Genomic DNA, 27,783 nt, shown 5'->3' on the forward strand with positions numbered 1-27,783 from the left:
CCGTAGCCTAATTCATGGCTGTTGCTGTCGTCAGACGCTCTTAGACCTGTCTAGAGCGAGGTTTTTGGTTTATTAGTAAAGTGGTTTATTAATGCATATACCTACGTTTTTCAAAATGCCGCCTGTAGCTGACCAGACCCGTCCCGAAACCAGTAAGACACATGAGACGCTTCAGGCATCTTGGGTTTTGAGGAGTACAGCCCGGCTTCCCGAGCACAAGCGGCAGTGCACGCGTTTGCTTGTAGCAGCTCGATACGTGCTCGACCTGTAGTGGAGTTGCAATTAAAGGTAAAATGGATTGGTTAGCACTGTAATGCGACTAGAATAATTCAGTGTTAAGTCTTGTGGAAAGTCACGAATTTCCAAATTAGGTGTCTTTTGGCAGCGAAAATAGAATACTAATTTCATTCAAGTTTAAACGCATCATGAAGGATCAAACAAGCTCTTCAGAACTTAATATTTTAAAACCTTAGCAGTTTTTATTCTCATGGCGCCTCAGTCGATATTCCCCTTGGGGCGATGCATTTACTCCAACCTCTGAAGCCCATACGTGCGTGCACGTTCTTCTGGTATGTAATGCTCAAGTCCGCTGAATATTTAAAGGCATTGAAAGGTAATCACGTGACCATGCACCGTGACTTTGACCTCCAGTGACCCCGCCTGCCGAGTTCAAGCGTCTGTTACAGTTGAGCTCGTACCCTTAACATTTTAAAGACAATCAATATCCATAAACATTTTTATGATGGAATATTCTATCAGTCGCGCGAAGAATAATGTAAGATTTAAATGAAAATGCAAGATAATGTACGTTACTTAAGCAATTAACAGCTACCGAGGTCGTAGTTTTTTTTAATCAAATCACCACTCGACTATTTGTGATAATTATTCGTATTTTGTATAGTTAGCTGACACGAGTACACGCCTTCTGTATGAAAGTAAATTGTTGGAGGGCGCCACCTGACAAGCTTGGCATCCCCCCGTTTTCATTAGATAATTTTTTATTTTCATAATTAAAGAATGGCCCTGCATGAGCACCGCTGTCCGCAGCCATACTGCACTGCGGTAGAAATAGCCGTCGGCTTGCCCTGCTGTCACTATGGTTACAGGCTCTGCAATCGAGCTCCCGTACTGCAGGCCGAATTAATCGATCACAGCCACGGCGGCGGCGACTCTGTACAGCGGATCCCTGAAAACGGAGTTCTCGCCAAAGTGGGTAAGTCATATTTGACTTTTTTTCAGCATCCATCGATCACTTTGAGGTCACTTTCCAAACGCCATACTGTTAGGGCTTGTATCGTCCACGGGTCCGTGGGTATTAGCACGTAGCTTTGAGCAGATGCTCAATAAGACAAGCGCAAAGAGGCAACGTCTGATTAACGTTATAACTACAGTACACTGGCAAAAAACGAAGAAATGTATCGTCTTGTTTATTTTAAGAGCTGGAAAATAACTAAATAAATAGACTCATTCCATATATTCGTTCGTATTATTACCATTGAAATAGCGGTACCTTTCTTTCGACACTGCGTTTTTTGTTGTTGCTTTTACTACTTTTACTAAATGATGCAGTTTTAAATATCTCAGTTCAGTCATCTGAGTCATTTCTTCATTATATTGAATTACAGCAACTGCACCAGCTTCACTCAGTACACGCCTGTCTGTATGGGTCGCTATTTGTAAAATAGTCGGGCTAGTGTTATCTTCATATCCTTAAGCATTAACAGAGGAAAAAGGGTAAAGTGACTAATCGGGGAGGCTGGTGTGTAATGCTGAAACTTTTTGTTTGGTTTGAATTAAGAGTGACGTCAAAATTGTTCACTTTAGTACGTACTGGTAATTACAGTGTTTGAATTGAGCTTTTCCTCCTGCAAAACGCACAGTAAACACACAGTAATGGAGAGTAACACACTCAAGACTGAGGAGTACACTACTTTTAGGTTATTGAATGTGATGTTCTTATTCACAACGTGCCCGTCATGTCCTAACGTGTCTTCCCAGCAGGGTGAAAAACATCATGTTGGGACTCGTCAAACTGCCAGTTAAGGTGAAGGCAGAGATCGACTTGGTGTTGGTCGCAGTGACGATTTTGGGAATTTGGACTAGGCTCTCTGGAATCCATTTTCCCAATGCTGCTGTGTAAGCTACCTTTTCTCTTGAAGTGTTTCCTGCAGCTGATAACATGGTTTTGTAGAACATGCATTTCCAACCCATTTCTTGTAATTTAGATATTGCAGGTCTAAAAAGTTCGCTTTGTAGCTAACACCCAGTGCTGCTTGAACTGAATCCGTATACTTGGTGGTTTTTCCAAATGGGGATCGTGTAAGAGTCGTTGCTTGCGATGCATTTAATGGTAAATAAAACTGAAAGTGGTGGAATAGGTCTTCCAGGGGCCCCTCAGAAGAATGAGAATCCTTTTCCAGATCTCGCAGTGTACAGGAGTGGACCCAGTCGCTCATACCTGCAGTTGAGCTCTTCATAAAGATTGTGACAACCCTGCTTTAAACCTTTCGTACCTGATGGGCTGGAGAGAACCCAAAACGAAAGGCTCTGACGCTCCCCTGAGTGCTGGGCACCATGTGTCTTGTGGGCAGGCTTTCACCTCTCTGGCGACTCTTCCCTTGCAGGTTTGATGAGGTCTATTACGGGCAGTTCGTGTCTCTGTACATGAAGCACGTCTTCTTCATCGATGACAGTGGCCCCCCTTTTGGCCACATGATTCTGGCTTTAGGAGGTAAGCGAATCCCTTCTTCTGAGACTCTCACAAAGAACACCTCGTGATACTTCAAGCAGTCCATCGTCTCGGATGCTGAAGGCCACTGAGGATGCTGCTCATAGTCCTGATCTTCACCTTTCCAAAGGATAAAGAGGCCATATAGCATGAGATCCGATAGGAGCAGCTGAAGAGTAGAACAGACTGAGGAACTTAAGACTTAGTGGAGCACTGAGATTTGATATTTTTGCGGTGGGCTTTGTTGTTTTACTTGAAAGAGTAGGTAGGGTTCTGTTGAATTAAAAAATAAAACAGGGATAAATTCTCATGGGGGAGTAATTTAAAGACTAGAGTGACTGAGAGTGCCAGGAGATACTCCCTATTTGTATTTTTATGTATTATATGAACTATGTTTTCCAACTGAGAAGAAATAACACTCATTACTGCAGCCCAGCATTGTGTGGGATTGAATCCACACTTAGCAAGTGATGGCTGAGAACTTGTTTCAGGTGAAGAGAACACAATGACCTGTGAAAGCCCAGTCTCATACCAATATCGTAGATTACTTTTTTACACAGATTTATATCAGAAAAGTTAGTTATTGAGTGGAGATTTGTTTGGTTGTAAAAAGTTTGGTATTATCTTTATCCCAAACTTGACACTTTACAAATGTGTTGGCAAAGCTGCTAATGTCTTTTCTACACCTGATTAATATTACTCAGCTGGATTCCTCATTGTGTATTGCTGTCTGGTATTTTTAAATCTAGTTTAATTATATTATTGCTCCAGTTTTTCCATTCTAAACTGGCTTTGCATGGAGTTCGAAGTGCATTGTATAATCTTACCTGTAAGCGGTCTGTGGGATAGCTGCAGATATCTTAGACCTCGGGCTTGGGGCTTTTATCAGCACCAGAAACTAGGCAGAACGTAGAGCTGTAGAATGACCTTCCAAAGGCCAACTGGGACTGATTATGATGGCATTTCTTGTATTTTATGTATTATTTTACTAATTGTAAATGTTGTGTCTTACACCCTCTACATTTTTTATTATAATTGCCTTCATTTCATTAAGCAATTCATATCAAGGAGCACCTTAAGATGTTGTCTATAAAAGGTGCCGCGTAAAATAAATTCTCGATCAACCGAGTATGTAGTGTTGTATTGGATTTTTGCGCAATAAAACTCAGTGTCAACTTCCTTCTTACTCTGTTTAGCGTATCTTGGAGGATTTGATGGAAACTTTGTGTGGAACAGAATCGGGGCAGGTAGGAGCCTCTTGGGTGACTGTCTGGGGAATAACGCTGTCAGTGCTTGGTAGGAGATCCCATAAATCTGGGGACTGAGAAGGGGTATCTGTCCTAGAGGTGAGTCCCTCACTGGAAAACATCCCCTGGCCATAACCTCCCTTTTATAGAACATGCTGTGTTCTAGATGGCTCTAAACGCTTCTGGTTATATCAGACTCTTGCCAAGCTCAAGTACTTCCCAAAAATGTTCACATCAGTCACACTGCAGAAGTATCGTAACGTGTAGTTTGACTTTGGGATTTAGTAAATATCCTCCCCTTCTTTATATGATTGCAGCCCTACATATCCTGTATGGTGACAGATCATATGGACAGTGTAGTGTTGTAAATTTCTTACAGCCTCATAGGACCAAATATAGACGTTTGGATTTTCTGTTGGAACTCTTATGTTCTGCTAAAATTACCCGATTTCTCCTGAGATGAATAAGTGCTTTTGGCCCCTTATTCTTTTTCCTGCACTTTTCAAAATGAATAATGGTGCAGAAACTCTATTTCCCATTTCCTGTGAGCTCCTCCAAAAGCCTGTTTCTCTCGCAGTAATCCAGAGGTGCACATCATATGTCCAAGTAGCACTTTGCGATCTGACAGATCATCTGGTGAATTCTGCCATAGACCTGGGGCTGGGACTCTGCCATGCAATGTTCTTGAGGCTGGTGCTCAGTTATTGCCTTAAACTGGATACTGCAGCACTGAATTTTTTTGTGATTATTTAACTAAACATCACTGTCTGTTGTTTTTTTGGAGCTGTGGCTTCCACATGCAGTCAGGGCCCCCATGTTCAGCAGGAGCTCTGTTCCAGCTCTCAGCAGCTCACTCCCAGAGTGTTTTGCATTCTGGAGGAGGCCTGCTGGCTGTGACTGTGTGTCTTGTGTTCAGAGTACTCCAGGAACGTGCCGGCGTGGAGCCTGCGGGTGGTACCAGCTGTGGCAGGGGCGCTCTCGGTGCCTCTGGGGTACCTGCTGGTGGTAGAGCTGGGGTGCTCTCACGTCGCTGCCCTGGTGGCAGCTCTTCTGCTCCTGACAGGTGGGTAGGCGCTATGTCCTTCAGCTGAACATGGGATATCTGGGTTCCTCATTCTCTTGGGGGGGAGGGGGGGGTCTTTGCAGTTTTTGTATTCAGTGGGTGGTTTGGGGGTTGGCACCCCTCTTCCCCTCTCCTTGCAGGGGGTTCCTTTCCCAGGTGGTGGGTCTCGCTGGTGGGTGGCGTTTTCACTTTGAGGGAAACAAACATCCTGTTTTTAAAAAATAAATTCTGGATGCCTGGGAGAGGCCTTAAGTAATAGAATGTTGCGTCAAAAATGGGAACTATAAACAACTATAATGTCGTATATTTTATAAACGACAGCGCGGGGTCGTGGATGGAGCCAGATTCTATCCCAGCAAGCAGCAGGTACGAGGATTGGTCAACATGCTTGACGTGACGTCAGGCCAGCGCAGGGCAGACACAAAAACACAGACACACGCTCACCAGGGCCAGTTTTCCCAGAAGCCAAATAACCCACCAGTATGTCTTTCAACCATGGGAGGAAACCGGAGCATCCGAAAGAAAACCCATGCCGACACTGGGAGTACATGCAAACTCCACACAGACAGCGCCCCAGGTCTGGAATGGTACTCAATGCCTCAGCAAAGCGAGGCAGCAGTGCTCACCACTCCACCACCGTGCCGCCCATATTTCTGTGAAACATCTGTTTTTTCATTTTCTTCCCCAGAAAACTCCCTCGTCGTCCAGTCCCGGTTCATGCTGTTGGAGTCGGTCCTTGTGTTCTTTCTGCTGCTGGCCATCGTGTCCTACCTGAAGTTCCACAATGCTCACAGCTCCTGGTAACGCAAAGCATTTCGGCTCTCCCTGTAGTGTGCGCAGCCGTCTGTCAATGACAGCCGAGTAATCAGGCCCGTTCTTCTCTCCCAGCTCCGGCAGCTCTGTGAGCACGTGGGCTTGGCTCTTCCTGTCCGGGGCAGCCTGTGCCTGCGCGGTAGGGTAAGCCTTTGTTTCAGAGCTGTTCTGTCACGGTTCACAATCGATGGCTTTCCCACATGAACAGAAAATATACCCGCTTTTGACTAGTTAGCCTTGTTTAGAAAAATCTGCAAATACACATCCAGCCCCTCTTTAAAAGAGATTACTGTTACTGAGTCGAAACTGTTAAGTCCATACATTGGGTGAATTAAGCAGAATTGCATATGTTTGTGCTTCAAAAACGATTATATTAATTATTAGAATTAAGTTAATTTGACAGCATTCATTCCAACTGACCCCAAAGCAGTTTATTTATAGGAGGGGCCTGACTTCATCCACCAGTGAAGGGTGGCAAATTCAGCCTCTGTGCACCAGCTGTCCCACTGCTTAGCGAAATGAGAGAAGTGAAACATTTCTCCTGCACTTGAATTAAAGTGAACAATTTAAGGGGGTCAGATTGTGCTTGTCCAAAGTGGAATTTAGGTTAGCACCCCCCACGCTTACGAACAGAGTCTTGGGCACTGTTCAGTGACCAGGCTGTCCAAAGGACCTTGCTTTACTGACCTGTCCGAAGGATGACAGGGACTGAGCAGATCATCTGAGGGCGAGCGTGCACTCAGCTGTTAGCTTGTGCGTTTCTCTCATTGCTCTTTTCAAACTGGCTTCTCTAGAGTGAAGTACATGGGCCTCTTCACTTACCTGCTTCTGCTTCTGCTTGCGGGAGGACACACCTGGCAAGTCATTGGAGACAGAAAGCTGCCGAACGTGAGTGTGTGGTACACAGGCCACTTTCACTGCGTTTTGAAATCCTGTCAACCGGAGTGTTTATGTAGTGCTTTATTAAGGCTCACATTTTGTCCTGTGTTGATAAGATGATTGAAAGGGTCTGTAATCTGTATCCACCAAGATAAACTACAGTAGACAGCGCCGTGAGCTGGTGGGACTGTTGTTTCATTCGTGATCATTGTGTGTGTGCTGAATACATTTTACAGAGAAATTTGCTGTGTGTTTTTTGGACCTTGGCTTTACGACTGGCTTTTCATTTCCTAACCGCAGTTAATCCAGACTACATTCGGTCTATAAAAAGGATCCCACCATGAAAGGAAGGTATAAATGAGGTGTGTAGGCACTGAGGAGCATGCAGGTTGGCGGAGGGCTGCAGTGTCTGAAGTGTGTCTTTCCTTGCTTGCAGGCGACCGTGTTGTGCCAGGTGGTTGGCCGGGGCCTGGCCCTGGTGGTGCTCCCTGCCCTCCTCTACCTGGGCTTCTTCTACGCCCAGCTGAGCCTGCTGTACCGCAGTGGCCCACACGACCAGATCATGAGTAGTGCCTTCCAGGCCAGTTTAGAGGTGGGTCAGCTCTGCGGCGCCGACACGAGCAAACGTGGCTCGGTTTGACTTCGGTCTGCTTTGGCTCCATCAGACTCCTTGTCTTGTCTTGTCTTGTCCAGGGCGGGCTGTCCCGGATCACGCAAGGGCAGCCTCTGGAAGTGGCCTTCGGCTCTCAGGTCACCCTGCGCAATGTCCTCAGCAAGCCCCTGCCCTGCTGGCTGCACTCCCACAAAGCCAACTACCCCATCAGGTAGGGCTCTCGCACTGGAGACGGGTGAAATTGTCATTCCTTCATGCAATATAGCGCCTCCAAAATTAGATCTTTTAAAAAAACTGTTGTTTTTGGATTGTTGTTGGCCCCATCCTTTAAATGGATTAGTAACTTGTTTGGTACGACAGTCCTAACATCCCAGTTACCGGCTGCCGACACCATTTACCTATACTTTTCCAGCAGTGTGCTTATACAGTACCTTCCTGTTCATTTATCCTCCATGAGGACTGAGATCTAGAAGACGCGTCTTCTCTGCACATACGGAGAGTGTGGGGGTCAAAGGGTCAAGTCATGGGGTCCATTCAAGTCTTAGCGGGCTTCTGGGATTAAGGTTCAATGATTGGAATATGTCTTCAAGTACACACTAAGTCCTGTGCTGACTCTCCTGCAATGTCAGGTGTTAAGTGCATCATCCTCACTTTCCTGTCTCTGCGGCCCAAGGTACGAGAACGGCAGAGGGAGCTCTCATCAGCAGCAAGTCACCTGCTACCCCTATAAAGACATCAATAACTGGTGGATTATTAAGGACCCAGGGAGGTAAGTACCTTGAGAGTCATCGACTTGTCACCTCTGATCATTTTGTACAGTATAAAAAGTGCTTGTAAGGTGGTAATGAGTGGAAAGACAACTACATAAGAAGCACAAAGTTATTGTTTTCTTCCACAGTGAGAATCCTGTCCATTTTATCCAACTGAAGCTAAATATTGCCTCATGGTTGTGCCCTGTTTTCAGTGCTGTCACTGCAGACGCCTTCGTGTCGTGAGTTTCCTGTTCCTTCAGACGTGTTTCTGTCCTGTTCTCAGGCAGGAGCTGGTGGTGAGCAGCCCCCCGCGGCCAGTCAGACATGGGGACATTGTCCAGCTGGTGCACGGCATGACCTCTCACCTCCTCAACACGTACGCCCCACGTTTTGCAGCCGGCTAAACTTCTGGGGATCTCGCCACACCCCTTGCTCAAGTTTGCAGCAAGCAGATTTTGTTTGTAGCCTATGGAGAGCAGTTATTTCAGTGTTGGGCATCTTAAACATCAGACACCTTAAACAACATCAGCCGTTACAATGTTCTGAGCCTCCACTGATCCTTTCTAATATCATGAATACTGTAGCACAGCTTAGTCTGGAGAGAAAGAAGAGACAAAACTTGTCATTTTACAATCTTCGCAGTGATTAGAATCTTTAAAAGCCTGATCATAGCAGCTCCAGGTAGATTACATTCTGAAGTATTGTAGTTCTTAGTGTGACGTTTGCTGGGCAGATCTAATTTACTTTCTAATTGCTGCTCATCTCCTGTTAGGCACGATGTGGCTGCTCCCATGAGCCCTCACTCACAGGAAGTGTCCTGTTACATTGACTTCAACATCTCCATGCCTGCCCAGAACCTCTGGCGAGTGGTAAGGAAATACAGTGTGTCTTAGTTGTTCACTCTGAAATCAAGTAAAGATTTGCCTTATGCAGGTAGATAACAATTTAAAATAGTGGAATGTCTGCAGTTAAAGGATGTATCTGATTGGTGGTGGCGCGGTGGTTATCTTTGCTGAGCTGAATTCCAGACCTTGGGTGCTCCCTGTGTTGTGTGATCTCCCCGTGTTTACAGGGGTTTCCTCACACAGTCCAAAGACACTGGTGGGTTAACTGGGAAGCCTGGCCCTGGTGTGTGTGTGTGCCTTGTGCCCACTGCTTGCTGGCTAGGCTCTGACTCCCACCCGACCCTGAATTAGATGAAGCTGTTAGGAAATGGAACGATTTTATTGTGATTATAGAATTCTAACTCAATATTGTTTTACACTGTTTTGCTGCCTGCATTTTCTAGTCTATGTTATATTGAAATCTAAATGTCAGAAGGAACATTTCTGAGACAATGCTGTGTACGATAAGCCTGAAAGCACAAGGGACAGCTGGCAGGTCTGGCAGGTCTGCTTGTATTTCCAGGACATTGTGAACCGTGAGACGGAGCACGAGGTGTGGAAGACTATCCTGTCGGAGCTCCGACTGGTCCACGTGAACACCACAGCAGTGCTGAAGGTAAGAGCCTTGCCCAGAGACTCATCGAGACACAGCATTTGGCCAGGTATATCATTTTATCAGTCCTCTTTCAATTTAGTGTACCTGTATAGTAAGAAATATTCCATGAAGTACAATGAAGTTAACAAAGTATACGCTATGTAATGTTTCAGAAAAGAAGCTCCATTTTCTTTTGCTTCTGACAATATGGTTATGTATCGAACCCTTTTTTTAGAATGCTTCACAGGGTAGATTTTCTTGCATTCTTCTGCCTGTTTTAATGCCATCTACACTGGTAGCCCTTATCTGAGATGGCTCCTGGGCGGAGCAGGTGGGTGTTGTGTTGAATGCTGGTCTGGAGCTTGACGGGAGTCCTGTTCTCTGTCTGGGGGTGATCACATCACTGACACTGGCCATGGCTCCAGCTGAGCGGAGTGTTGCTGCCCGAGTGGGGGTTCCGGCAGCTGGAGGTCGTGGGGGACAGGATCTCGAGAGGACACCAGCAGAGCATGGCCTGGACTGTGGAGGAACACCGCTATGGAAGAAGTAAGCTACCGAGATGCAGAACGCCCACCGGTCTGGGCTCAGGTGAAACAGAGGTTTCCAGGTCTGCTTCAGTCTGAGCATGCTTTGTTTTAGTTGAGTCTTTCATTTTATCATGATCCTCAAACATTTTATCATCTAAAAAAGGTCCAGATACACACGCTCAACTGAGAGGACTATAGCAATATTAATTCTGCCCTTTGAAATGCTAAATTAGTATTCAGAAGCCAGAAAGAAAATATTATTTTCCCCTTTCCTCTAGGTCGTGAACAGAAGGAGAGGGAGGTGGAGTTACACTCCCCAACGCAGATCGACGTCAGCAGGAACCTCAGCTTCATGTCCAAGTTCATGGAGCTGCAGGTGAGATCGGTGACTATTATTCACTGACCCGAGTAGCAGACACCAATGACCAAGTCTGAAAAGGAATACGACACATTGCCCTCTTCATTTTAATGACATGGTGCTTAGGTACTGTGCACCATACACCAAGAAGTGAAATTTGGTATCTGCAGATAACTGGAGGCACCACTGACTAAATGGCAGCAGGCGCAGCAGTGTTTTTATACACCAGGAATGCACTGCACGCCCGCTGCCTAGCTCTGGCATTGGTAGTGTCCTGCGGTGTGCACTCTTGACCCATCTGCAGGTGCACGAAATCTCATTCCTCCACTGTGCCGTGATTAAGTCCTGTGTTTTTGTGAAGCCACTACTAACACTGGGACACGTGTTCTCTGGCAGTGGAAGATGTTGACACTGAAGAACGAGGAATCGGAGCATAAATACAGCTCCTCCCCTTTGGAATGGATCACCATGGATACCAACATTGTGTACTGGCTCCACCCCTCCAGTAACGTAAGCTGTAACCCTTCTCTGAGCCAGTCGGGGGTGCTGTGGCTGGGCAGGTTCGTTTGTTCCTGTGCCAGAGGCGCCATGTGGACCGAATATACGGTCATTACGAACTCTTCCAAACTAGAGTGCATTCAGTCCACCTTGCTCATTTATTCCGTTTTCAATATGCAGTCATTATCCGAAGGGACCTGCAGCGTGTATGCGAGAAGAGCTGTTGCTACAGAGTCACTTACAGTATGACCTGGGCTTTACATCTCTTCCAACGTAATGAGCCCGAGCAGGTCCAGTCAGCATGAAGAGGTTGGAAGTGTTTGTGTGTGCTTGTCCTAGGCTCAGATCCACCTCATTGGGAACATCGTCACCTGGTCTTCTGCCAACCTGGGCCTGGTCGTGTTCGTGCTGCTGTTCCTCTGGTACCTGCTGAGGCGGCGGAGGAAGATCGAGGATATTCCTCACGGTACGCGAGTGAAACTGTAGTGCGCCGCTCTGGCAGGACTGATCCACAGCTTGGCCCGGATCGATCCCCGCTTCAGTCGAGCATTTTTCTGCGACGCAGAATGAAAGGCTGGGTTACTGCATTTTGATCAGATGTAATCAAATGTAAGGAAAAAGATGCACAGCTGTCTTGTGTCATATACATCACGCTCTCCCGCTCTGTATTCATCTCGCATGTTTTAATTGTCTGTGCTTCCCTTGCTCTCTCTCTGCCTGTGTGTCTGCAGCTTCCTGGTGTCAGTGGACTCTGGCAGGGGCAGTATGTGCAGGAGGCTGGGCGGCCAACTACCTGCCTTTCTTCATGATGGAGAAGACGCTCTTCCTGTACCACTACCTGCCTGCGCTCACCTTCAAAATCCTCCTCCTCCCCATAGTGCTCCAGCACCTGCACCACCACCTCCTCAGGTACTCAGGGCTGCAGGCCAGGCCTGTGTTCGTGCGCCGGGAGTGAGGTGCCGGAGTTTCCAAAGCCAAGTCTCAAAGGCTTCCATTGCGAGTCCCCTCTGCCCAAATTAATATCGCCAATATTTAGTGATGCTGGCTCAACACTGTTTCCTTCTTGAATGTACGTATGACATTGTGGGAAATATGATTAGTTATTTTTTACGGTGTGTGTGTGTGGGACCTCGTGGTGAATAGTGGCCTGTCTTTGACGATACTTTATGGAGGTGTGGTACAGTAAATACTGCCTGTTGTTGCCTCTCTCCAGGTCCCCGCTGCACAGACGTGCTCTCGGTGGCCTGCTCCTGGCCTGGCTGTCCTCGGTGTACCTGGTGCACCGCCGCTTTTGCCCCCTTACCTACGGCCAGCCCGTCCTGTCCGCCGCCGAGCTGGGGGCCCTGCGCTGGAGGGACTCCTGGGACATCCTGATCCGCCAGCACTGACGGCCGACAGGTACTGCGCCCCTGGGAGAGGGAGTGGACTGGAAACTGCAGGTGGGGAACGACATTGTGGCCCTTGTCCCTCACGCCAGTTATCCGTTATGGACGTGCACAGGCCTCCTGCTGTCACCCACGACTATTTGCATTTTGTCTGGGAGAGCTCTGTGCTGTATTTCTAATCTGCATCGTCTGTTTTATCACGTACCCACCCAATCTGGAATCTCCAAGGCTCGGCTATCGGGCTGTGACCTTCGTATCTGCAGAGGCAGGATAAGGAGCTGTAGACGTGCTTTTCATCCGTCTCGACTCGCTGCAGCCAGGCAGGAGAGGAAGCTCCAGTTGCAAGTGTGACGTGTTGTTCACTCTGTCCCAGCGCCACCTCTTTGCGAGTCCCAGTCCCAGTCCCAGTCCCCTAGTGGCATGACCCAGGCTCAGTCCCGCAACGTCCTGCGAACCATGTGAGTGCCTTCACGGGCAAATGCTCAGACCAGCTGCTTAACATGAGTTAAGCTCACACAGGCCCTGTACCTTACATCATACTGTATCCATAATAATGTGCATCTTTTTAAAAATGGAGTCCTCTTCTTCAAGCAAGGCTAAATGCATATTTCACCATGGCAAGGCTGGATCCTCAGGGTTCCATGTGTGCTTCATGTGCACACAGCAATAAGTCTTATGTTCTCCATTAAATGACTGTTTTAAAAAAGTGAAACTAAAACTCTGAGAGAATATCATCATTAGTAACTTTATATTAAAGTTAGCTAGAGTGTGATGGCGTAAAATTTTATCTTTTAAGACAACCTTAATTGCAACCTTAATAATTTCCTTATATTTGAAAATGCATTTTTAGTTTTAGACATTTTTGTGGTCTTTCGCAGTTGTACATGAATCATTGTACATAAAGAACAATTAAAATATCAAAGTTGAAATCATTGTAATTCTTTATTACAATTTCTTCAAAAATGAAAACATTAACAGTAATGACCTTTTTAAATCAATTCTTAAATGGGTGATTTTATTCAACAGAGATACAGTTGTGCATTTCACAAATGTGAAAACACTTGCATTTTATTGCAAAAATATTCAGGTAGACATACAAAAGAATTAAAATATTTATACATTATTCTCAGCAAACACATATACATAGAATAAACCCAGGTATCAGAAACATGTCCTAGTATGAGTAGATAATTTAATTTGTTAGTGACTTGATATAAAGAGAGAGTAGAGAAATGAACACTTCTCTGGAGTGGGTAAGAATGTACAGCATACAGGTGGCGGAAGACCTGTGTCCTTCATGCCAGTGGCAGCAGCTGCCGTGTGCAGACATCACAAACCTGTGCCAGCAGAGCGCAGATTTAGACACGTTTACAGCACCACCACGCTCATAACACTGTTGACCTGTTCTCCATTTCACAGTCACAAGTCCGGTCGGGAAAACGAGTTCACATGCGGAAGTCCTAACACTGCCACTGCAGGGACAGTGGGGTTCCTAAACACCAGCGGCTATTAAGCTTTGTTAGCATTATACTCTTTATAAGTATTGTGCACATATTTTATATGTAAACAAAAGGCTATAACTGTTTTACTTCTTTTGTAAGATTCCCATGTGTTGTGCGTAAGGTGAAACACTGAGCTGTACTCTAGGTAGAAGACCTGTAAAAATCACATGAACTGAATGGGGATAAAACAAAAAATCTGGATTCATTATGAAAAAAATAGAGAAAATCTTACTAAGTGAACAACACTATCAGGCTGTTATTAACCATGTCAGCTGCTGAATACAGCTGACTTACACTAAATACCACTTTAGGAAATGGGAACAGGACTAGACACCGATAGTCGGCACGGATCAGCGTGGCCTAAGGAGAACCAATGGAATATTCAGCTACAGTTATTAAACTGTTTTTACAAAATTAATAAATAAATGCTTGTTTTAAAAGGATTTCTTTTGTTACCCTTATTCACTTTTCCGATTTACAAAAGCACCCTCTCCAATGTGAGAGGTCTGTGAAATATATATTTTATAAGCATTTCTCAAAGCACCTACAGTAACTGAAAACACTGGGGATTTTTAATTCTAATCTCTCATTTATGAGAGACTGAATTTGTTGGGTTTTTTTGTGCTAATAACACTTTAGAGCACAGGGCTTTGGAAAGTTGCTCATTTCCAGTACTGAAGGTCCACTGCAGCTGCCGTCTCCTCAGGACCAGAGATTTTCTCAGGGCACAAGTCTTTGACAGTGCGACTATAACAAGGGGCAGCTGCGCTGCATGTGCAGGATGCTGCCATCACAGTTGCACCTGACGGTTTGTGTTTTAGGTTTTTTTTTTCTAACTTGCTACTTCTAGGAACGCATTCGTAGAGGATTTGCCGAGATGTCCTGCTTCTCTTCCTGTTTCGTTAAACAGATTCGTTGGTTTGCTGTCATTCTCATGGTCATGTCTGCCCACAGCTACGTGGCTATAAACTGTATGATTTCCAGTAGACACAGCAGCCTCCCGCACTTGCTAGAAGGGGTTATGCGGGGATATAGATGAGGAGTCGAGATGTCGGGGCGCTCGCTGCTCGTGTACGGAGTGTGCAGAGGCAGGCGGCTGGGCAGACAGGAACTGCGAGGATGAAGCCTGGGGGCTGCGGAGGTCTCAGTGGGGCCGGCTGCTGGGTTCCAGTAGGATACGTTTCCCTGGGGGGGTTGTCACCCCGTTACCTACGTCTGCTTGCTCCGGCAGGCCCCGCTTGTACCCCCGGCCCTGGGCGTCGCCGTGTGCAGCGCCGCGCTGCCACCTGCAGAGATCTCCATTCAGGATGTCCTGGATGTGCTGCACGATCAGATTGATCGCCACTGTTGTGAAGAAAGAGGACAGTAGATGGAGAGGGGGTTCAGTACAGCAGGACTGCTCAGGTTACACGAGCTCCAGGCTCTAGTACAAACCACACAGGTGAGGCCAGAAAGCAAATCTATGTCTTCAACATTCTTTTCACTCTACATCTCTTTACTAATGAAATACCGGAACGTCAGCTCATACAAAAAGCTTCCAGCTATTTATGGCTTCAAAAATCTATGCACTGAAAATCTTCATCCCATTTCTAAAAGACTCACAAATGTTTTCTCAAAGCTCTTTGTTTTATTGCCTTGCGATTAACATCTCTTTGAACTTACAATAAGACGGTTCACTTTCCCAGTTAAAAACATTAAAGCTCCACTAACTGAGTCCAAACAGCTGCCTTCATATCACAGTACTGCCTGCTAAGTATTTTGCCTCAATCCCTCTAGCAGGGTTTGCAGGAGATGTTGATCACTGAGCCTGTCTCAGTCCTGCCAGAAACCCAGCCGGAGCACACGAGCTCTTTCCTCATCGCCCCGTTGCTGGTGCAGAGTGAGGGTCACCCATCACATGGGCCGTCTCCAGACACGAAGAGCTGTAGTAGCACAGTCCTCACAAGAGCATAGGCAAAGGTAAACCTCGATTACAGACGACACGTACAAAGCTCAGAAATAAAACCAGATTCTGAGATTTACAGCCGTCCATCATGTATTTATGTGACTACAATCCAAGCAGTGAATTTTGCATGTATCTTGGAACTGTTACCATCATTTAGTGGAGTGAAGGAAAACAGGAGTCTGGCTTTCTCCCTGATGTACCCTGTGCTCCGTGTATCTTTATATACTTCTACAATTCTTTAAGTGCAGCTTGCCATGGAAAAAAAATCACACCCACAAAATACATAAGAAGAATGATTCTCTTGTGAACAACGCAAGCAAACAAGATGGTAGCTGTTGCCCAGGGTCTGCTGCTTCTAGGCTTAACTTGCAAGTTTTGCTTTTTAACAAATGTCTTCTTATTGCATACTCACCCATGTTATCCACTCCTCGGGGTATTATAACATCTGCATATTTTTTAGTCTGCAAAAGGAAAGACAAGAATCAGCTGTCTTTATACATCTCCTAAACCCCACGAGGCAACAGTGCAGAAACAAAATGGGCTCATTTGACCTTCCAGAAAGTTGAATCTTAAGCTTCTCATTCCATTTATAGTCCATATTTATATGGTAAAAACAAGCATTTAAAAAGAAGCTTTTCTGGTCACATTCATTTTTTAAATTATGTTTCACTGGTACGAGAAACTCGTATCCAAATTCTCCCCTCCTGCATTATTGGTCTCACAGTAAAAATGTTAGGACTACTAAGCAACTGATAATCTTTTAAAACTGTCAGTGTTCTATAAAATATATTTCACCATACAACAATCAACACTCTGGCAAAGCCTTTGCAGAACTGAATTACTTTTTTAAACATTAGTAACAGTATTACCGGCAAGCAAAACTCTTCAAATGCAGGTTTTACAAAGGTGGTGTACTGAGAGAGAATCTGTTCTAGGTCTCTCCCTCTCTTCATGTCCCGGAGAACTGGAAGAGAATGAGAGAAAGCATCAACTATAGCAGCCTTTAGGCAAATTAGGAAACTGCCTTATTCCTCTGGCACCTTCATTTCCAAAACTTTTAAGAACTTTATTAATGGGTAGATATCTGGTGTAAACTTACACTTTTTCCAAATAAAATACAAATTTAGTAATATATAATATATCTTTATATTATATGTAGAGTATATTCAATGTTGCTAAAAAGCTCCATTAATGTGTAACATAGTTAGTGTAAACTTGACCTTTTCAAATAAAAATACAGTTTTTAAATGTACCGTATATTCTGTTTGTTATTATAAACTTAATGCAAGACATAATGGCATTTTACAAGCTTTCCTGTCAAACTTATATGCATCTTTGAGGTTTTCCTTTCTTGTCTAAACCGGGTAAACTCTTTTCCAAATGTGGAAATTCAGAAGCTAGAAAGTGGCTTTTTTCACTCACTGTTTCTGACCAAGACGGAGAGCTCGACTTGTCCCTACCTCTGCGTGACAGCCTCACGTCCGAGTCGGTGTCCACGAACAGCTTCATGTGGAACATGTCCCGAATCTTCTGGGAGTAAAACACCAGAATCCCCTCAAAGAGCACTACATCCGCTGGATAGACGGTTATCATGTCTTGCAATCTGAAAGGAAAACAATTTTAGAGCTACAGAATAATTCCCAAACCTTTGACATTTACTGGAGGAAATGGAGGAATGCTGCTCTCACTATATTGTTAAATTCGCAAAGCAAGTTAACGGAAAGGTCTTGTCACCTTAATAATAGAGGTCAGCCGCACAAGTGTCTAATATAAAGTGTCAGTTTGTATTTAAGTATTTTGACATTGTTCAGTCCTTTGTAGTTCACGATAGTTTTATGAAACCTTATCTTAATATCTCAAGGTGCTATTGTTTGTGATGCCTTCACAGAATTTCCTCTTGCATTTGGAGGAACAGAATAGCAAGATGTTTTTTAGATGTTCAAATAAATGAGGTTGTTCTTCTGTCAAAATACTGATGTCGGACCTATTTTTGTTTTACCTGGAATGGGTGACAAAATCATACGTAGGGACCTCCACCGCCTTCCCCTCCACGATGTCCTTGAGAGTCTGATACATCAGTTCATTGTCGAAAGCATCTGGAAGGAAGGATTTGCGAGAGCTCGGTAAAGGTGTGATGAAGGGGAGCAGCTTGCCCAGAGGCGAGTCTCCAGGAAGCAGTGCTGTCGTGCGGACCGGAGGGGTGAGTACCTGGGTGGTCGAAGTTGTACTGGCCCTTCAGCGCCTTGGCTTTCTGCTCGGAGGTCAGGACCCTGTAGAAGGAGTCCTGGCTCACGATGACCACCTTCCGCTGGTGATGGTCCACCTCGTTCTGCCCCAGCAGCTCCATGATCTTCGCACACACTGTGGACTGCAAGCAAATGGCTTGTGAAAACATCATCCTGTACGTGTACATTCTAATCCTGTACATGTTAGCCCCCCCTGTACAATTCACTACACTATACCTGTTTGTTTTGTTACTGATGTCCAAGATCTGACCCAGTACAGATGCCACTGTTAATATAAGCCTGTTTTTACAAGTGGTTTAAATAAAAAAAACTTGCCAAAGATATCATCAAATGTATAATAAACAGGGCGATTTTATGGATTTAAATTCAAGAAAGCTCTAGATATTGTTGTTATGGGGTTTAATGGATTCTTCTTCTTCATAAGGATACAAAAACTGGGGGAGACTGTCGAGTCCCTGTCTAAAGTACTTTTAAAGCCAGTTTGTGTGAGGTCAACCTTTTTGATAAAGATTATAATATTGCTCATGTGTATTTAGCCACTAAGGTTTAGTAGTTTTTTTTTTCCCTAAGCAGCTGCTTGGGACTGCAGAAGCAGGCACAGTAAATAGGTTGATCTAAGGCAGTGAAACAGAATGTTCCCTGAGCAGAGATGAAATCAGTGTTCCTGTTCCATGCTTTAACTGTTGACTTGTGAGCTCTGACCTACATTCCAGCTGTGCCTTCCCCCTTCCAGAGCTTCGTGTTTGCGCCATATCTGAACAGCTCATCTCTGGGAAGCCCAGACCCCTTTTCTCCCGGGAGGGAAGCTCCATGCAGCAGTTTCAGAAAACATCATGTCAAATGTTGCTGGAAAACCAGACGTCACCAAGCACTACTGTGGAAGACAGGGCACTTTTTCATTATATTTATGCCTCTGGACCGCAGGAGAGCTTGGGTATTTTTATATAGAGTTCCTGAGAGGCTTCAGCAAACTATAATTAGCCAGTGTGTAACAAACACACAGCCGTGAGGGCCTGTAAACTGCAGTAATGTGGTTCTGGAAGGTGCCATGAAGTGCCCCCAGTGTACTGGAACAGACTTTAACTGAAGTAACTGTAAGCTAATATACGATTCCCCACATTAGCACTGTACTCAGAGCTGCTTCACAGATGGCAGAAAGCATGAGCAAGAACATACTACACTGTACGCGCAGCATGAAGACCGAATCCTGTCTTTCTAATTGTCCTTCTAACAGATCCGGTGAGACTGGTCGGGGAGGAGGGAGCTAAGCCGAGCTAGCTGGAGAATTTTTAAGCACATGGTAAAATACCCTGAACGCCTGTTATCATCACTCATGCTCGGTTCTTGCAGGCCGGGAACCAAAAAAGTAAGTCCCGACTCTCAAGTGGCTCTAATCAGAAACATGTAATGTCTTTTAGAAGTTCTGCTAATCCAATATCCATGCATAGTCTGATCCACAGAAGCCCTTTTGTCTGCTAGTTTAGTTATCACATTACCGAAAGCATCGCCCTTAATATTTTGAGACCTCAAGGCATTTAACTGCACATAAAAGGTTATTTTTGAAGCCCCTAGGATTCCAATTGATGTTGATGACACAAAAAAGTCCTGTCATACGGCGGTGCTCATCTGAGAGAAAATGAGTGCTACAGCTCCAACGTATGTCTTAACCGGGCGTCATCACATCGTGCAGCTTGCAGACGATCGTTTTCTACGGTTGCTCAACTCGTTTGCTGGTTCAGAATCGGTCTGGCTGATATTAGTCACTCTCAATGTGTTATAACCCCTGCTACTCTTGTATATACCAATGTTAACAGTAACGTCATGACAGACAGGGCACTGTACAGGTAATAACTTAAAGCCAGAATTCAGGGGAATGCTCAGTGGCCCGTTCAGTCCCCGTTTCTTACATGCAAAGACACGTACGGTTTGTAAGTTAAAGTTACTTAAGTCCTTTGTCACATTTTCACATTTCATTCTCGCAGGAGGCGCGACAGTGCGACTTGTTTTGCCGTGAGCAGTGCCGGCCTCCGTGCTGTGGCTCTGGGTGTCGAAATAAAAGCCGAGCTCCGACAGTCCGACATCAGAGCTGGCGCGTTGCGTCGGCCAGCAGGGTGGGTGACAAGACACACGCCGGTGTCGCTCCGAAAAGCCTGTCTTGCCCTCGCAAACCGCGGGACCGGGACCCGTCTAGAAGCAGGGCTTGCCCTTGCTCGCTTGCCGCCGCTGTGAATTATAAACGGCTTGTTGGGGACTAGAAGTCACTGCCTACGGTGAACTGTGCAGCAATGTCCCCGGCGCAGCAGTAAGATGAGCCGCCGCCCCTCACCTTTCCGCTGGCGGTGCCTCCGCTCACGCCTATCAGGAAAGGCCGGTGATGAGGCCGCTCGGGTTCAGCGGGCAGCCCGACACCCGCCATGGCTGTTCGGCAGTAATCCGGTAGGTACGGGCCCTCCGCCTCCAGCGAAAATCGGTCTGCAAGTCAGGAATATCACCGTTCCTGGGGACTCTGGACCCTGCGCCGCACCACCGGGCCCTACACAACTACAACTCCCAGGACCCTTTGCGGAGACGCTGCTTTGCTTGGCCGCACGGTAGGCGAAGGGGTTGCCGGTAGTTGGAGTATGAACTTGTTCGCTGGGAAGTTCTCGGTCCAGTTCAGCGCGCATGCTCGCCGAGTGGGGTTGGAGCCGCTGTGTGCGCGGAGTTCACACCGGGTTTGTGAAGACAGCGCGCTGAAGCTACAGTATGGCAGTATGAATGCATGCTGTTCTCCGTGTTGTGACATGTCGAGAAGATGCAGTACACATTTGAATGCAATGGCGGTGAGGTGTTTTTTTATATAATACTTCAATAATTGTATAATTCGCACAAAGCGAGTTTTCTTGTTTAGTTTTTACTTTGCCGTGTCTTCACTGTGCTCTACTGAATCTGGAGTGTGGGAATACCGTACAACGCATTTCAAATCCTACTCGCAGTGTCTTCTCTGCAGAGGAAACTTGAACGATGTTGAAGGCCTCACCTCTCCTGGCCATGGATCAGTAAAACACAGCGGATATAATCACAATCACTATATCCCGAGCCGGAGCAGCAGGTGTAAGGCAGGACACACCTTGGACAGGACACCAGTCCATCACAGGGCACACAGACACACCAGGGCCAGTTTCTCCAGAAGCCAGTTACCCTCCCAGCAGGTGTTTGGGCTGTGGCAGGAAAGCAGAGCACTCAGAGGGATCCCACACAAACTCCACACAGACAGCACCCCAGGAACTGAGCCCAGGACTCTAGCACTGCGCCACTGTGCTGCTGAGCCACGTTATCTCCAGCTTACTTTATTTGACCATCATATCACTAAAAAGACAGAACAGTCGATTATTACCGATACTGCTAAATCATAACAGCCATAATAATCGCAAACACAGCTCCTGCTGTATGTCTAGATAAGGCTGAACGCCAGAACCATGAGAACTACAGTATTTCTGCAAACAAATCTGGATTTTGTGTGGAAGTTATCCCGGTAATGTAACTGTAGTAAGGAAGAATTTCCTATGAAGTCAATGCTAATGTTACTCAGGTGATACAAACCTGTTGTAATCAATCCCTGAACCCAGTAGTGTGTGATCTCACATATCTGGTGTACAGTCCTCAGACCATGTGCTTGCACTCATGACTAATTTATGCAGCCATGAAGCCTCAGGCTCATATTACTTGAAGCCCAACAGCAGCTCAAGAAGCCCTCCGTTCCTTGTGTCAAACGCTACAGTATCCAAACACTTTGGAAGCTGAAAAGGTACTTGGTACTTCTGTGGCATTTCATGACTTCCCTTCAAACTGCCACTCTCTGCTGCGTTTCTCAAAGCTTCCAAAGGTTATTCCCTCCAGCTAATATTCATTTACTGCCCCTGGCTGGTTTCTCTCTCGCTGTCGTTTTATAATCACTGTTCTATCAAAACTGTACTCACTGCATGTGGAAGCAATTGGATTACCTCAGTGTGATACAATGGAAAATAATGAGAACACATACTGATAATTCACCTTGGGCTTGAGTATGAGATTTTATATTACAAGGCCTGTGCAGAACATTTTATTATCTGAACCAGGATAACTAAGCTTGCCTATAAATGCTGGGCATTCATAACTTAATTCAAAGCAAGTCCAATATGCTCTAAAGAGAGTCAGGTGTAACTGAATGTAGTTCCTTGTCATTTCTACCTGTAAATCCTAAAATTGAGAATTTTGTACACCTAGACTCCAGAGTCACAGGGATTCAAATCAGTTAACATGATTTTGTCCTTCGCTATATGGGGAATCCTGTTAAAAACATTATTCTCAAAGCCTGTCCTCAAACCCCGCAAGGTTCATACTCCCTGTAGGTTTCTTTGCAAAACAGCAAGATCAATCCCCAGAGAAATACCTTTTCACAATGAACACGCTTCCATTCGTGCTGTCTTGATGCTGTTGTCTTGGGTTTAGAGGCATAAAACTGTAGCCATAAACACCATTTAGCTTGATGAAAGCTATCAGTGCTTCCTACCTTATGATAGTGTTTTGAATCTTTAGAAGTCAAATGATTGCATTTAGTCAACTCAATCAAAAATATGGCACTTTATACATTACACTCCATATGTCCTCTACAGATGAATGCTGTTGATGCTGTTTTGGTTTTTTGAAAACACTTCTTTCTAAGATGTGCAGCCACCCCATACAAACCAGTCTTCTCTGGGATTTGTCTGGTGATGGTACAGTATAGGATACAAATACATCAGCCTTCACATTGCTGCATTCGTAAACATGTCTGTGCTTTTGGGACACTCACCTAGAAGACTTTTAGTGGGAACCCTGTCTTCTCCATGAAACATTTCTGTAGAGAGGCAGCCATGTTTACAGCACAATAGCTAGTATCTCATACGGAGAAGCCAGGTAGTCAATGTTCAACCAATCAGGACTCCCATTTGACACTTTGATATTGCACATCATTCCATTTTATTACAAATCAGTGACTGTAAAATTCACTGTATTTATTGGTTTACCCTCGTTACATATCCATACAAAACATGTGCTACTAACAGGGCATGAGTTATGGACTCTGGATACCACAATAAAGGCGTCAGGAGCCGATTCTGGATTAACTCAAAGTCGCTTTGCAGTTCAGAGTACTCTGGTCAAGCTATCCAGAACACCCTGCGCAGGCTTCCTCATCGAGCCAGAATTTACTTGGCCTTTTGTCGCTCGGCTGTACCAACCTCCTCTCTCTCTCCTGGCTTCTCATCGCCTTCTCAGGCCAGGGAGAGCTGGCACCACCAGCCAGAGCCTGGATCACTATCACAGCATGTCCTTATCCAGCACACAACCTTGTCAATTATTAATGAAACCTGATAGACTCACTCCCCGCAGAGGAAAAACACAACAGGCTGCTTTCATTTCAGAGAGTTTTGGAGCCTAAACTTTAAACACGTTTTCTCCCTGTCTCTTACTTTTCAGCCAAATATGTGTTGATTCGTCTTTGGCACAGTTTAATGGTGCATCTTCCGAATGACCTCATAAGCCCAAGACCAGGTTTTCCAACAGAGATTGATACAGCTTTTGTCTACCAATGGACTCAGGTAACAAACATTTTTTTTTGCTTGTAGTAGAGTTGATGTTTGCTCAAGTTATTTTTGGAGTTTTTAATCTTCTATCAATTACGCAATCGAAAAAGATACGCAGACCTGTTCTTTGAGGATCTTGTTTTTACATGGTGTGGGCTTAAAAATAAACTGGAAAGTAGAAAGAATCCTGCACATTGGTTTCTGTTGTTTCTGTTCAGAACAGGACAGAATATGGGCAGTATTCTGTGTAATTGTGTGATTTGTACAACAATGTCTGTGTTGGAAGTAAATGTAATTGGAGTGTATATATTAGGTTTGAAGAAGAAAAAATAGTTGGTTACAGATATTATTGTTAAATAATTTTAAATATGAGTTTCTAAATTTGAAGAATAGATCCATTTCTTGTGTATAGTTTTCATGTTTCTTCGATAGTTCTAGTTAGGAAGAACAGAAAGAGAATCAGGAAGAAAACCTCTGACATATTCAGTGATACAGACCCTTATCAGTATACATCACTCAGAACTTGCTATTCAGATGGCAATAAAAATGACTCTGCTTTCTGTTGTAAAACTATTAAGGACAACATTCAAAATAGAAAGTAATGTAAAATTATTACAGGAAGGGGTGTTGTGCAGTCAGATATGTTTCTGAGATTTACAACACGCATGATTGGCCTTAAAGATTAAAGTCTGTGAGGTTGGGATTAATCACTGGTCTAGTGTAGGTCCAATGTGAAGTGAAGTACATTTCTTTTCGCTCAACAGGGAACACGGTGTTTTTCCTTCTGTTCCCTGTCAGTTCCAGCACTCAGCACACATCTTCCCAAAAGGATTTAGGAGTTCTTAGCTATATTCAGAAAATTAAAATAATTCTTTTTTTTGCAAGCAAATTGATTGTGCTTGGCCAGTTCTAGATTGCTATTGCAATTGATCAAATAAGACCAGTTTAACTGTCATGTTCGTCCATCCATTTTCTAAGCAATTCTTCAGTTCTTCTCATTCAGGGTTGTAGGGGAGCCAGAGCCTATCACAGCAAGCACCAGGCGCAAGGCAGGGTACACCCTGGACTGGACACCAGTCCATCGCAGGACACACACAGACACTGACACAAACATGCACACACCCACACCAGGGCCAGTTTTCCCAGAAGTCAATTAACCTACCAGCACGTCTTTAGACTGTAGGAGGTAACCCAAATTTTACTCTAGAAGCCTGCTTACACCGATAACTCACAGAAACTTGGCTGAATTCAGACCTACACACCCGGGCAGAGGCTGATACTTATGAGCTGATTGGCTGTTTGCAGAAGCCCTTTGGCAGTTGGCTAATCGCCTTTCCTAGTCCGGACTCGTACGAGTTCGCTATCGCGATTACAGGGCCTAGCTTGTGTTCCAAGTGAAGTCGGCCTGTTTTGGGAACGCCGTCCCACCAAGTTTATTTGCGCTGAACAAACAGTCTAAGTGTTATCAGTGTTTCTCCTTAACATAACGTTAAAATAAACTGATATAGGAGCAACGGAAGCTGGAACACTGATACCTGGGCGGCGAACACGCAGCGGAAGATGCCGATTGTGGATGTGCTTCTAATGGCTCCCTTGCTTCTGCCCTCTGCGTTGGCAGGGACGGGCCCGGGCTGTTCTCCAGAGCGTCCCGCTCCTTACCCACAAGCCCCGGAGCCGCCGGCAGCGAATCGGGGCACGGCCACCCTCCCAGCGGCTGTGCAGTCTTCTCCTCCAGCGCCCCCCGAGAGCGGTCCACCCCCCACAGAGGAGGGCAGGTGCCACTGGGAGAGTCCCGCCGAGACCTCGCAGGCCAGACCTGCGGCCCCGAGCTGCGAGCAGGAACCCCCAGGAACCTCACCCCCATTGACTGGAGAGCCTCCCCCTTATAGCCCACCGGACCCCAAAATGGCCTATCTGTTGTACCCTCCCCTCCAGCCACAGTTCCCTGGACTGACTCCCATCATCCACCAGCCGGGACCCAGTGAGCCTGGCTTCTATCAGCAGCCGCTCAGCCCGACAGGGAACTATCCCTACACCATCGTAAGAGCCTGACTGTTTTAATCACCACGCGTTGATAGAGTGGGCGGCACGGTGGCACAGGGGTTATCGTTGCTGTCTTACAGCACCGGGGGGGGCCGTGAGTTTAATTCTGAACCGGGGAATTATCTGTGTGGAGTTTGCATGTTCTCCATGTGTTTTTTGCGTGGGTTTCCTCCTGGAGTCCAAAGACATGCTGGTGGGTTAATTGGCTTCTGGGAGAACTGGCCCTGGTGTGAGTGTGTGTATATGTCTGCCCTGTGATGGACTGGCGTCCCATCCAGGGTATATCCTGCCTTATGTCCATCGCTGGCTGGGATGGGTTCCGGCTGCCCTGTGATCCTGCATTGGCTGAAGCAGTTAGAGAATGGATGGGTGTTGGTTAAGCATTTTAAAGAATTAGCATTTGCAAAATTATTGTCCTGTGCTCATCTAGACAAGATCAGTTGTGTTGTTTTCATTTAATTTGCCCTAACACTGACACTATACTGGGACCGCTCTTAAAATTCTTAGCTGTCCCCCGGAACTGTTCAGGTTCTGATTTTTCTATTGATTTTTCTTTCGTGACACTATTTTAAATAATCATCAATGGAATAACAGAAATCTGACGCAAGCGATCAGCTGTGAAGAGCATTATTCTTACGACCACAGCAGTGACTGAGCCCTCTCTCTGTATTACAGTACATGAACAGTGTGCCGGTGACTGCTGACCACAGACCGCCGCCCAAAGACTACCTGGTGGAGTCCCTGCTGGTCACAGTCTTCTGCTGCCTGATGAGTGGACTCGTGGCTGTCATGTACTCGTACGAGGCAAGAGAACCATCCTCTGTCCTTCCATGTCCCATCACAGGGAATATATAGGCAGCCCAGTGGAGCAGTGGTTGGCATTGCTACGTCACCATGCTGGGGGCCCTGGGTGCTCTCGGTGTGGAGTTTGTGTGTTCAGTAGTGGTAGGTTATTTCGTGCTTGGGAAGAGTGGCACAGGAGTGAGTGCGTGTCCGTGTCTGTCTGCCCTGCGCCCCGGCCCAGGGCTGGTCACTCCTTGTGCCCACTGCTTGCCAGGACAGGCTCCGACCCCTCTGCAACCCCGAAGTTAGAAAAGAGATGGCTGGGAGTCTTTATCACACCCCTGTCAAAGTATACAATTTCAGGAAGGTTGACAACAGCGTGATGGAGAGCACAGCTCGTTCACCACACCACACGCTGTTCGCTGGTTGAAGCTCAAGCCCCGAGAGCCTGCGGCTGCGTTTGTGCAGTGAACCGATCCCATGTGCCGCTGTCCTCTGTCCCTTGCAGACTCGCTCTGCACTCAGCCGGGGGGACCTCGTGGAGGCCGAGCGCTCCTCGCAGAAGACGCGCTCCATGGTGCTCTTCAGCCTGCTCTTCGGGGTCTTCGTCTCGGTGGGCTGGGTCATCTACGTGGTGGTGGCCTTGTATGCCCTCTGACCGGCAGGAGGACTCCTGCTTCAGCCCATTCCCACCCGGCGGGAACCGGCCGGTCGCTGGAGAAAGACTCGGATGGTATTTGCTGGGACCCCTGACTGCACTGAGGAGCACGCTGTGCAATCTTTCTCTACCAGCTGACCAGAGACTGAGGACTCCACAGGGATCCATGTCAAGACTTTCTGGTTAGTCCTGATCAAAAGCAACTGGGTTTCATTTTTCAAAATGTAAAATCTTTCTTATCTGCATAATGGAATTACCTGCAAACCCCTCTTAAAGAAAAATCAATGCATCATTTCCTACTTTACCTCTGAACGAACAAGCACCTTGAAGAGAGCTTGAATTCCTGCTCTGCATTTCGGCTTTTCCCTTTTTCATGTTCGTTATTCTATCCAAAAATAAACCCATGGAAATGAGTGGTAAATAATGGTCATTTCCAAAGCCCCTTCCCTTCCCTTAAAACAAGAGCAAATACCTTTATTAAAATCATGCAGCGATGAACTTGATTTGCAGGCACCTTCCTAATGTCATGTGTTTAAGCAGGTTGTCCTACTAGAATCTACTAGTTCCAAATTACACTGTCGAAGGTCAGTTCTTGCAGGAACATCCCGTTACACTAATTAGTCTTGACCTGTAAACCAAGTTGGATGGAATGAAGCATAGTGGGAACATCCAGTTCCTT

General features: G+C 45.8%; 3 protein-coding genes across 3 annotated transcripts; 2 read left to right on the top strand and 1 right to left on the bottom strand.

Moving 5' to 3' along the window:
• The first annotated feature begins 2,004 nt into the window (after positions 1–2,004).
• On the top strand, positions 2,005–13,271 carry pomt1 (protein-O-mannosyltransferase 1). The gene is made up of 19 exons (XM_088940231.1): positions 2,005–2,136; positions 2,625–2,731; positions 3,925–3,975; positions 4,892–5,038; positions 5,727–5,838; positions 5,927–5,995; positions 6,646–6,739; positions 7,167–7,322; positions 7,424–7,554; positions 8,017–8,112; positions 8,379–8,471; positions 8,868–8,964; positions 9,503–9,595; positions 10,000–10,120; positions 10,380–10,477; positions 10,856–10,969; positions 11,297–11,423; positions 11,689–11,866; positions 12,171–13,271. Exons 1-19 carry the CDS (start codon positions 2,015–2,017, stop codon positions 12,343–12,345), a joined length of 2,181 nt encoding a protein of 726 aa, XP_088796357.1. The 5' UTR covers positions 2,005–2,014; the 3' UTR covers positions 12,346–13,271.
• On the bottom strand, positions 13,266–20,594 carry uck1 (uridine-cytidine kinase 1). The gene is made up of 7 exons (XM_088940236.1): positions 20,362–20,594; positions 17,998–18,157; positions 17,789–17,885; positions 17,250–17,392; positions 16,659–16,753; positions 16,202–16,250; positions 13,266–15,188 (listed from the first exon to the last, which is right to left on the bottom strand). The coding sequence occupies exons 1-7, from the start codon at positions 20,449–20,451 to the stop codon at positions 14,989–14,991; spliced, it is 834 nt and encodes a 277-aa protein (XP_088796362.1). The 5' UTR covers positions 20,452–20,594; the 3' UTR covers positions 13,266–14,988.
• Positions 20,388–27,227, top strand: prrt1b (proline rich transmembrane protein 1B). The gene is made up of 5 exons (XM_088940237.1): positions 20,388–20,471; positions 23,514–23,635; positions 25,239–25,660; positions 26,339–26,467; positions 26,955–27,227. The coding sequence occupies exons 2-5, from the start codon at positions 23,626–23,628 to the stop codon at positions 27,102–27,104; spliced, it is 711 nt and encodes a 236-aa protein (XP_088796363.1). The 5' UTR covers positions 20,388–20,471; positions 23,514–23,625; the 3' UTR covers positions 27,105–27,227.
• Positions 27,228–27,783: the final 556 nt, after the last annotated feature.

Source organism: Atractosteus spatula, chromosome 23 (assembly GCF_055471065.1).
Source record: "Atractosteus spatula isolate fAtrSpa1 chromosome 23, fAtrSpa1.hap1, whole genome shotgun sequence".
In the NCBI taxonomy this organism is placed as follows: Eukaryota; Metazoa; Chordata; class Actinopteri; order Semionotiformes; family Lepisosteidae; genus Atractosteus; species Atractosteus spatula.

Excerpts from the sequence above, each read along its gene's own strand:
- pomt1 (XM_088940231.1), top strand. The coding sequence starts at position 2,015 with ATGTTGGGACTCGTCAAACTGCCAGTTAAGGTGAAGGCAGAGATCGAC. Across the intron at positions 5,996-6,645 it reads GCCTGTGCCTGCGCGGTAGG|AGTGAAGTACATGGGCCTCT; the intron begins GTAAGCCTTTGT and ends TGGCTTCTCTAG. Across the intron at positions 10,970-11,296 it reads GGCTCCACCCCTCCAGTAAC|GCTCAGATCCACCTCATTGG; the intron begins GTAAGCTGTAAC and ends TGCTTGTCCTAG.
- uck1 (XM_088940236.1), bottom strand. The coding sequence starts at position 20,451 with ATGGCGGGTGTCGGGCTGCCCGCTGAACCCGAGCGGCCTCATCACCGG. Across the intron at positions 17,886-17,997 it reads GTACAACTTCGACCACCCAG|ATGCTTTCGACAATGAACTG; the intron begins GTACTCACCCCT and ends CCTTCCTTCCAG. Across the intron at positions 17,393-17,788 it reads GATTTTGTCACCCATTCCAG|ATTGCAAGACATGATAACCG; the intron begins GTAAAACAAAAA and ends TTTTCCTTTCAG.
- prrt1b (XM_088940237.1), top strand. Across the intron at positions 25,661-26,338 it reads GGAACTATCCCTACACCATC|TACATGAACAGTGTGCCGGT; the intron begins GTAAGAGCCTGA and ends TCTGTATTACAG. Across the intron at positions 26,468-26,954 it reads CTGTCATGTACTCGTACGAG|ACTCGCTCTGCACTCAGCCG; the intron begins GCAAGAGAACCA and ends TGTCCCTTGCAG.